General features: G+C 33.3%; 2 protein-coding genes across 2 annotated transcripts in view; one reads left to right on the forward strand and one right to left on the reverse strand.

The window, feature by feature from the left end:
• Window positions 1-71: 71 nt before the first annotated feature.
• LOC114818836 (synaptonemal complex protein 2-like) lies at window positions 72-6,179 on the forward strand (the record flags this gene model as incomplete). The annotated part of the gene is given in 12 exon segments (XM_029086427.1): window positions 72-261; window positions 684-948; window positions 1,059-1,227; window positions 1,846-1,936; window positions 2,521-2,692; window positions 3,001-3,118; window positions 3,795-3,889; window positions 3,971-4,070; window positions 4,816-4,874; window positions 5,211-5,289; window positions 5,724-5,780; window positions 6,105-6,179. Coding segments are annotated over 12 exon segments (1,470 nt in total), but the record flags the coding sequence as incomplete, so codon positions are not given.
• A 4,698-nt stretch (window positions 6,180-10,877) lies between these two features.
• Window positions 10,878-11,392, reverse strand: part of LOC104529430 (phosphatase and actin regulator 3) — a 38,675-nt gene continuing 38,160 nt past the window's right edge. Inside the window, exon 9 of the mRNA XM_010173734.2 lies at window positions 10,878-11,392. This exon is cut by the window's right edge and continues 82 nt beyond it. The gene's annotated coding sequence lies outside the window, so the exon portion shown is untranslated.

Here is an 11,392-nt window from a genome sequence, read left to right on the forward strand (position 1 = left end):
ATATATATATATATATATATATACACTTCCATATGTTTATAAATAATGTTTATATAAACTTTGTATTTTAGCAGAAACATATGAATGGGGAAAAAAAGGATGATAATCAGCAGAAAGAGTTCCCGAATATTGTATCCGTGGATCCAAAGAGAGTAGCTAACTATGTACATAAACCAGTTATTAAATCAAAGAATTCTGCAGAACAAAAGGAAATTGAAATGCCTTCATCTGAGAGTCCTGCATCTCTTGAGATAGTGAGATGTAGGTATTTTGACTTTTAATTTATAGCAATAGTGTATCAAAAGTTGGAGGTTAAATGAGGATTATCACAGTAGTGCAATTTTACATTTATTTCATGCTATCGCCTAATACAGTGTGTACCACATAATTTAAGGAAGTGTATTAATAAGTCACTAACACTTTTATGGGTTGGTACAGTTATTTGACATCAGCATAATATAGAAGTGCAATACATAAGTGTTAGAATGAATCTGGTAACTGCTAAAATAGCGCGGAGAGTGTAAAAAATGTAAGTGTGGCAAGTTGCATGCCAGTACTTAAAGTAAAATTCCACACATCTGTGACTTGCAGATACCTAGAGCTGGAACAGTTAGCAATATGGGGCTTACCTTTTTTTTTCTCCTTTCATTCCTCATGCTGACAGTTAAGTAACTGTTTTTTAGGTGCTGAAAGAATATCAGAAGGAGATGTTACTCAGGAGCATATATATAGTGGAAGTTCACCTGATCTTCAGGAGTCAACACTAGAAAAAAGGGAAATGTTAAACTTTGAGAAAGGAATCTCCCCCAATAATTTCTGTCCAAAAAAAAAGAATATTCAAAGTATACATCTAAGCCAGTCCCCTGAAACAACTGTTAAAAAGTTAACATTTGGAAATAAAAGTTTCTCACCAGTTTTAACTGAAACATCTTTGGTAAGAATACTAAAGTCACTCTACAGTTCTTCTAACTGAAATTGTTCTGTTCAGCTGCCAACTGTTTTATGCTTTCGTACATCTCCTTTCTATGATTTTTTTTTTATGTTCATGTGTAGCTCAGCTTAACAACATATAAAACAGTCAGTGGAAAACATGCAAAGGGATCTGTATCTGAAACACATAATAATAATAATGAAGATTCAAGTTTCAAACATCGCTTTCCAGACACTGTTTCTATTAAAGCAAAACTACAAGATACCGATAAACCTATTACCAAAAGTAAAGAAGAGGTATGTTGCTAAATCCTTTGCTCTTCAGGAGGGAGCTGCAGCTTTTAATCTGTTTTACCTACAGATGGTGAGGCTTAAGGGAAATGCATCTTTCTTAATGTTAAACACTACATATAATGTTTACTTGTAACCTGCTTGGAAAGTCCTACTAGTTAATTTTTAAATATTTGAGATAAATTAGGGAATTGTTTATCATATGGATATAAAGAAAGAATTATGTGCCAACAAGATCAGTTATAGTTAATGTCTTAAAAAATAACGGAGTAAATATTTACTTCTTGACTTTCAATAAAAAATAAAAGATTTTTCACAAATTAAAGAATTGTGACATCTGCATGGAAAAATTCTTGAGGTGAAAAAGTGCTCTCATAGTTTTAGCACCAATGTCCTACTCAATGCTACAACTAGTGTAGTATTGGCAAACAAATAAAAACTGCTGTGTACCTTCAAGCTACTTCTCAGATGTACTTGTTGTGGTGAGAAAATCACTAATTACTTCTTTAAGAAGTCATTTTGTTTATGTCCTATTGCAAGAAACAGTTAGACATTATTGGTCATTTGGCTTACAGCTATCATTAATTATTAACATGGCTAATAAATCAGTGACTTTTCTTTTAGGATTGTGTACGACCATCTCCACTGTCAGATTCCAGTGGAAGTAAAGTACAGTCTTGGAGTGAAGAACCTTGTGGCCCCATACATGCATCAGGTACAAATGTTTAATTCAAAGCGAAAGACTTTCTATGTGTCTCCATAAAGGCTAAGAAAAAATGTTTATTTGGCATAAAAATGTGGCCCAAGTCTTTTAATCTTGTTTTCTTTCATAGATTTTCAGTATTATTCAATTTTTACTCTTTTTCTCATTTTCTCTGCTGTTTTAATTACCAAAAAAATCCCTGAAAGTTTGGCTCCAAAATGCAGTTACTTTAAAGTTAGTTACACTCTTAAAAAAGAGTTTGAAGCAAACCCACTGATATTGAAAAAAAGTGGGATAATTGTATTACCAGGAAAAGAGGGCTTTGGGTGAATCTCTTTAATGAGTGAGGTTTCCATGGGTCAAAGAATTCTGTGTTCCACTGAAATCCTGTTGTTCATTTACATCAAGTTCTCATATCTACTGAACATGCCCTCCATAAATGTAATGCTTTTTAATTTTTATATAGTTCTCAAGCTTTAAAGCCAAAACACATACTCCTAGAATTTGTATCCAAAGGATCTATAAACTCATTTATCCTCCCATGTCATTGTTCTAAATAATTCTAAAATGAAGCGTTGTCCTCATGTTCATTAAAGGACCGACTATACAAACGTTACACAAACGAAGGTACCACAGTGATACAGAAAGCAATTCTGATGAAGTAGAATCAGGTAAAGAGGAGGAAAAGAAAAGAAGCAGAAGAACAAAGTTACAGCCTAGAAAATTATTTAAAACAGGTGATGCTGTTACTTACAGAGGTTAGTTAAAGTGTGAAAGTTGACTATAGTTGTGCCAAAGTTTAAAATAATGTAACAAGTTACAATTTTAACTCGAAAAGATAAGATCAATTTAAAAGCATTTTACATGTTTAAAAAAGGAATAAAAAGAAATGCTAAATAGAGACTATATCCATTTAAAAAGTCAGAAAATTGATATGAAAATAGAATTTTCAGCCATCTAATTGGTGAAATTAATCCATATATAACAAAAGCTGTTCTAGCTGTAACTTCAGATAGGATAATTTTTCATACTGAATTGTGACATTATCTTTTTTATTTCTCTTCAGTGTCTGAAAGCATATCTACTCTATCTGTAAATGATCTGTCTGTTTTGGATGGGGAATTCTGGGAACCTGGTTGTTCAGCTATCAGTGTGGGTCAGAAGCTCCAAAAAGAATTTACTAAGAGAATCGAGGTAAGACATTTCATATACGATATTAGTTGTCTGTGTGGGGACATGTGCATATGAACAACAGCTCACCCCACCATTCTGTGGTCTTACATCACAGAATTTGCTTAAAAGGACATGAAAGTAGCGATGTGCATAAAACTTCAAGAAATGCCAGAATTCCATTTCCTTTCATGCCTTTTGCAATTCCTTTATGTACCTAACTCTCCAGTGATTTTTCTTGCCCAGGTCTGTTTTATTTTTTATCCTGTCTGTTGTTTCAAAACAAGCTTGTGTATCTAAAGTAATGAGTGTACTGCATTTTGATTTTTTTCAAATTCTCAAACTTATGAATGAAATTTATTCTCAAAAAGGAAAACATGAGCCTGAATAATGCATTTGTTCATCTAAGACAGCTGTAAGCATGCATCATTCATTCCAGGTGTATTTTCCCTATTTTGAGGAAATAATATTTTTCAAATAATGTACTTCTAGGGTAGAACTTTATCAAAAATGTAAACCCATGTTTAGTTACATTTTGTTACCAGAAAACTTTTCCTTAAAGGATAGGGAAGGAATAAAAAAAAAGGTTGTTTTGGTCAGTATGATCTGTGGTACTAAAGCAATTACAGTACTAAACAGTTTGTTTGGTTTTTTCCTAAAGTGAAAATAATCTGAATTTAATGTTAAAACATCCTCCTAGAGCCGCTCACGGAAAATGGATCATTTTACTAAGCAGTCATTAAGAGCTGCCCATGAGCATTTGACAACAATGAATTACCAGCTTCATGAATGCAGGTCTGTAACAAAGGATTTATTTTAAAACACCCTTAAAATGCAATGAATACTTTCTGAAAGTAACTCATTTTGTTTTGGTAGGATCAGGCAGCTGGACAAGTTTCATTTTGCTCTCCTTGAGGAACTTGAGAACTTTGAAAAAGATTCTCTATCCCTGAAAAACATGGAAAAAGAATTCTTGGTTTGTATTTAAATTGCTTGATCATGGAGATAAGCAAATTCTTATGGAATCCACAGGTTATTCATATCATCTTTAACTTTAGGTCATTAATTCTGATTTTAAAAGCCTTTATCATTTGGCTTATAAGTTGGGTCAAATTTCAAATAGTGAATTTGAGATGTTAGGATTGGCTCATGCTATGCTCTTAGAATTTCTAGATCACCACTGTATGTTTTTCTTCCTAGAATAAACCACCACTACTACTTTTAATGGACTGTTTACCTCCCTTAATGAGCCTTTTTTTGTCAGCTGGCGTGTTTGAACCTGATCTGCTGTGTTCTACGAGGAGCCAGTTGACATTATGGGTCTGCTACTTGCTGTAATGTAAAAATCAATATACAAACATTCATACAGACACAAGACTATACTTACTTTTCCCTTTACTCTGAGGGCATGGCTTAAATTATATGGAAAGTCTGATTTAAATGCTGTTCACATCCTTTTTCATTGTTTTGAAACTGTAGCTTAGAACAGATTTTTGGTGAAACTGGTTCTGTGAAAATAGAATTCTTGAAGTGCCTCATCCTGCCAGCTAAGCTTATTTTTTCCCCTGCCCCCAAGCTTTTGCAGTGACTGTGTAACTCCTACCTGTTCTGTGCTGAGTCTGTGGTTGTAGGTTATTTTATTCATGTTAGATAGCAGTCAGTTTTAGTTCAGAAAATATTAGTTCCTACTGATTATCATCTATTAATATCTTTCTTTCCAGACCTTTTGGAAAAAACATACACATACTTTCAGTACATACATGAAAAACGAGCAACAGAGGTTAGTAGGCTTCATTAATCCCGGGTGATGATTTATGTTCTGTTCATTTGAGATATAAGTTAGGCCAGCTACTATTCTCTATACATTTCTCTCTTACATAAAATAGAGATAGTAGATGAGATGAGAAAATGAGATTAAACTGTTACATTACAGGAAAAATTATTCTCCATGTCAATTTCTCCACGTACCTACTAGACTATTCCAATGGTAACAGTTATGGTTGTATTTATCTGTGCTTTTAAGTACAAACAAACTACAAATAGTGGGATGTATTCATGATGTGTCTGGAAGGCTCACATGTAGCAAAGCTATTTGAACTGTCTTTTATTTCTTTAGAATTCAGATTCTTAAAACTTCATTTGAAAAGAACATCTACCACTCTGTGGACTATGAAGAACATATTTTTACTTCAGAGGTATGATGAACTTTTGTTTCTTTCTTGATTTTAATAATTGTTAATACTTTCATTTTACCAACAGTTATCAGTACTGACTTTTTTTCCAAAGTCTTTATCCTCAGCATTGTATCAATGCCACATCAGTATTTTAGTACTTTTTTCATCATCAAAAAATATCCTTTAATTTAACAATATTCAGTGGTTTAGGAGTAGATTTCACCTATTAGTGTGTGTAATTACTTGAAAAACTGCTATAAGATTTATTCTGTATTCTGTGGCTTTGTTTACCACCCAAGAAAGAACAAATTTAAAACACACATCCCTTTTCTTAGGCAGGTGGATGCGTGTGCATCTGTATCTCTCAGTTCTAAACCACTTAGGGATGTAATTGTCTTCTTGAAAATGCATTACCAGTTTTGAGCAGAGAAGATGCATTCCATATCTCTTTATAGATGCATCTGATGAAAGAAGACATAAAAGGACTCGAAGAGAAACTTCTTAAAGAAATGGTAAATGAAGTTACCTTGTCCTGATTTTTATTTATTGTTTAAGTATAGCTGTTTGAATTACTAAAAATAGTAATTTCTAGTCCCCTATGAAAAAGAAAAAATAGTCAGAATCCAAGTATCATGGACATTTTATACTTTAAACCTTATCTGGGTTATAAAAGCAACAGGTAGATACTGGTTTAATTCTAGGTCTTAATATGTTGAATGTTAACATGGAGAAGAAAAGTATCGTATTTGATATGTTAAAAGCAGCACGTACTATGCACCAGAATTACAATACTTAAAAAAAAAAAAAATGAATATTATGTAATGCTTTTTGCACAGCAAGAAGAGGAACTGTGTAACGTTCGCAGAGGACTGCAGACGTTGTTTCAATCGGGAGACAGAATTCTGAAGTAATATTTTCAGAAACCTTCCTGAAATTCAAGGTGAACTTAAAGACTCTTTAATAATGTAAAATTTGACAACTTTTTTTTTTTTTTTACACTCAAGGAAACTATTGTAATGAAAGTATATTTTCTTTAATATTAAAATCTTTTGTCCTTTTATAGATGAGATTTGGAATTATTTTACTGAATCTGCTAAAATGTAATATGTAAATGTTTGGATTTTTAGCACATCCATTTTTTAAGAAGTCTTTAACAATTTTTATAGGTTATTTAACTGACTTTCAGAGAAATTACTTCGAATTTCACTTTGAAGCTATGTTTTGGGAGTGTGTGTACAGAATAAGCCTTTTGTCTCATCCATAATACATTCAGAAATTATTTAGGAATGAAAATACCTGTTTTGATCTCAGTCCTATTTGTCTGTGTTGTTAGACTTCAGTAGGAGTTTCTAAGAGAAAACAAAACTGTAAGCACTTGTGGTTGAACTACTTTGCAAATACTTGTATTAAATATTTCAAGGAAAATCTATATTGTCTGGGGGTTTTTGTTTGGATTTTTTTACAAAATGATGTCATTACTATTTTGCTTTATATCGTTAATACACGTTTGCACAACAAATAAAACTGCTACACAAACATTTAGTGTAAGAAAACAGATAGCAAGAGGGTCTGCTATCTGTAGCTCAGAAACACATCCTACATACTAATACAGTCTATTCATATACTTAATTTCAGATTTCCCTAGAAAATGACCAGTGAGTCATAATTTATGCATCTCTTTTCTTGCCATGTATCAACTAGAAGGTTTCTTCTGAATATTTATGATGTGCAACTTCTAGGCTAATATTTCTCTTAACTTGCTTTTAAATGAAACAAAAAACTCCCTTGCATTTTATAGTTCCTTAGAGGCCTTTTAATCTTTTTTTAACTTGCAATCCTGCATGTATATACTGTTAACTTTTCAGGCTCACAACAATACTTCAACATTTTTCATTTAAATTCTCTTAAAAAATGGGGATTATTAACTCACAGTTGATGAAGAAGTAGCAGATGTAGAGTATAACTCATAGAATGTGCACGTCTTGGAGCTTGTCTACATTATCACATGCAGAGCTGCCTCTTTACCAGTAACACTCCCAGCATCTCAGGAGCCTGAGCTTGCTCAGCGCGGCACTAACACAACTTCTGGAGCAAGGCTGAATAGGGCACGTGTTTGTCTGTAGCTGATGGTACAACCAGAGAGATCTCAAAATAATATATTAGCTAATTTTAGGGTTACAGCTCTTCACAGCTTAATTACTTTATAGCCCTTATTTTACATTCCATTATACCTCTTTTTTTGTCCTTTCGTTGTCTTTAACATCGTACACACGTCTCTGTCATTTTTTCCATTATCCCCTCTACCCTCTGAACTCTTCTGTTTTTCCTCAAGTTCCTTTCTACATTCCTCACACTGCTTTTATTATCAACAGAGACCTTTACTTACAGTAGTGTTCTTTAATTATTTTCTTATATGTTACTGCAACCAGTCAGTCTGTATCTCTCGAGCTACTTATTTTCATTCCAGCTAGTTCTGAATGCAGCTATTATGCTACATTGCTGCTATTATTGTCTAACATTTTTTTAAAGTCTAATAGACTGGCTTTCAGAATTTTAAGTTGTTTTCTGTTACTTAGGTCTTATATTGATTGGAATTCCTTCAAACCCCACAATAATTTTAAAAAATATTTATCCAATAGATATAAGTTTCCGGCTGAACCTCACCTCTGTCTGCATCTTTGGTGATACTTAACCAGACTCCTTTTATTAACTCTGTTGGTTTTCCCATGCAACCTGTCTGTCCTACAGCTACTTCATATATCTTTGCTTTATCCTTCATTATTCTGACAGTAACCAGTTCCTAAAATTTGTTTTTAGGGAGAAAAATGGCATGATTTAAAATTGAATTTTAAGGTAAAATTAAGATAGAAAACTCTTTGACAGAGGTCCTCAAAGAAAATGGGAAAATCTATTGATTTACAAATTACTTCTGTATCTTTATATAATATTGCCTTTAAATTAAAGAAAAAAAGAGAAGTCCGTACTCATAGATTGTAGCCTGAACTCAGCACTCACTGAGCAACCTACTTTAATTTCCAAGTTGCTTCACTCAGAGCAGGGGTTGGGACCCATGACCTTGGGAAAGGACCTAGGTTCTTACCAACCTAAATTAATCTATGACTTTGAGAAAGATTGTTTTTTATCCTTATTGAACATACCATCTTTAAAAAAAACAAACTTCTTAAATCAGAAATGGATGTGATAGATTTCTATCCAGTGTGCACTGAGAGTAGAATGCAGAGTAATTGGTGTTCTTGCACTTCACTGATGCAAAATGGTTTATTGTAAACAGAAATAGTTATAAATTAAATATTTTTCTTAGGAATTAATTTTAAAAACACAAGGCTGTGTTGTCTCTGGAAATTATTTTGAAATTGCCAGTAAATAATTTGGTCCACTCATCCCATCTATGTAAGCATGCTTCATGCTTTTCTAATTTTTCTGAGCCTCTGATTGTTGTGGGGTTTTTTGAGCCTGTGATCACTGTAATGTCCACTAGATGGATCTCTTGAGATGTTAAAGATTATTTTTTACTGGTCTAATTGAATTTTATCTGTATATGAAATGGTGTTTTTCTCTTAATTGTACAAGGTTTTAAAAGTGCACTGTTAGGCCCAAATTCTTTTCTTACAGTGAGTACATATTGAAAAAATAATACAACTGCTATTTTTAGTGAGGACTCATGATAAAATAGAATTATGAAATTTTACTGTCCACCTATCCACTCCATTAACTTCAAAACCTTTGGGTAGGTACAATCAAATTTAACAGATGTAAAAATGTGAAGGGAGTAGTCACAAAGGTAAAGCTCAGCACAGGGAGACTGCTGTTTGTTTGTTTGTTTGGGTTGGTTTGAGTTGGGTTTTGGGGGGTGTTTTTGTTTGTTTGTTTGTTTGATTTATGGATGGGAAAGGCCAGGGGTCATTCAAAGCAGACACCTAAATGAAATGATAGGAATTGTGAACTGCAGGATTGGTTTGGCTTTGGGGTTTTTTTTTATGCTTGTGATGGAAGGACAGCTGAGAACATGGGGAAGAACTGAAGCGTGTTGCTGCATAACTACAAGATGGTTAAGTCACATTAGTAATACAGCTCATGGGCATTGTTTGAAGTTTAAAAAGCTGCTCTATGTTACCCTTAAAATATTTTTCTGTTTCTTATATTTTTCAACATCATTGTAATGTGTTTTATACAACATTTTTATTATCAGTAAAAGTATGTGTTGGTCCTAAATAGGACCTGTGTTACTTTCTGTGTTACTTTCATGGCTTATTAGCCATGTTTGTAGTTAACAGTGGGTCAGCTACTGTTCTCAAACTAAAAAAGGTTCTTCTGCTGAAGAAACTTTTCTCTCCTTTCTGTTTCCCTTTTTTGTATGCTATACCTGGACTATCATTATATCGTTGTTTAGAATGAATAGTAATTTATTAATAATAAAATGATTGATGAATAGAATTAACAGTATGTTAAAAGGCTAGTTATAATTTTACGTATTTCTGTGAAAAGCCAGCCAGATATAAAGTTGCAATAAATAGAAAAAAAAAAATCTTTGGATCAAGCAATTGGGGAATTAAAGGCTTCAATTGATAGTCACATACATCAGACATTAAAAAGTTAAACTAAATTACAGCTAGCTACATCGAAACTAACAATCTTCGTTGGTCTGGGCACCACATCTCCCATGATTCCTCAGTTTCTTTTAGCATCATCCTTACTGACATATATTTTAAGTGTTGCACTGTATGTTCTTACCTTCCATTCTTAAATGTTAGTTTGTCCAGAGAATAGCACTGTATTTGTTATTTCATCCCCACACTGAGCAGCAGAAGAGAATCAAGGGTTAGTCCATCCACTGTTTGCATTGATTCTATTCACCATCTTGCAGCAGTTTAGTAGTAGTCTATAGAAACAACTTTACATACCTTATTTTCTTTATTATTTTCATGCTTCGTGGAGATCCTCTCAACAAAGCTACAAGACTGAGAGCACCTTTTTCAAATTCCCAACATTGAATGACTTCCTAAAAGGACAGCATTTAAGACTTGCAGAGAAATTTTTGCCTTGTGTCTGTGCCATTTTGTTGCTGTCTCATCAGGCCTGCTTTCCAGCTAGCAGTGTATGATTTTTTTTTCCTAAGTTTTTTACTTTTAGTAGTATTTTGAGTAGAATTCTCAGAGACTTTTAGATGTCAAGCATTATTAGAATGCCTGGCTTTACATTTTTCTCAACCAGCTCTATTTGCTTTGTTATTAGCATTTACTAACTTTTTTTCTTTTTACTGTCAAGAAAGCATTAAAATGGTTTGTTTGCTAAACATCAAAGTAGATTGTTACCATCTAAGGTTGTCCAATTTAGGAATTTTGAATGAGAATAACAGTGAACTTAATTGTCATTCTTTAGAGGGCCAGAACCTCAACTAGTGTAGAATGACAACCATGTTATGCTGGTTAGGATCTGGTCTGAAACACTGATATTCCACGAGATGGAAATCCTTAGTTAAGATCATCCTTTTGAAGACTCTGTGTTGATAAAAGTTTATATGATCTGGTGCATAATAATGGAAATATCTTCCCAACTGTCCCTGGGAAAAAAGAGCTTTAGGAAACATGTTCATTTCCTGCAATAAGTAGTCATTTAATTAAAGAACAAAAGTAACAGGAATCAAAAATGCTTGCAGCTGTGATTCTGTTAGACATTATATAAAAAAGAATGAATTTATAATACATTAAATTAAGGTTTTAGAACATGAACTTAAGTGTTTTACAAACTAACTGTGGTAAGTTCAAAATGTCTTGTCAACGTAATACTGAATGACAGTGTGTCATGTCCGTTTATGTCAGAGGCCTTGGAATGGTAAAGCCTGTACATGCACAACATCTCCTTTTCCAAGAGAGACTGCAAAACAGTTTAAAACAAGTGTTAAAGGAGAGTAGTATGTTCTTTCAAGTAGCTTTACTTCAGTCTTTTTCAGCAGATCGTCCCACTCCACAGGCCGTCGCTCTTCTGACTTCAGAGCGAAGTACATCTCTGGTGTTTCTTTCTGTAAGTAAGTGCTGCAGAGACGTCATCTGCAGAGTCCTTCTTTCACGTTATCATCAAGGTGTCCTGGACTGAACTTTAGGGA

This window comes from Antrostomus carolinensis, unplaced genomic scaffold (assembly GCF_000700745.2).
Source record: "Antrostomus carolinensis isolate BGI_N321 unplaced genomic scaffold, ASM70074v2 scaffold39358, whole genome shotgun sequence".
NCBI classification, from domain to species: Eukaryota; Metazoa; Chordata; class Aves; order Caprimulgiformes; family Caprimulgidae; genus Antrostomus; species Antrostomus carolinensis.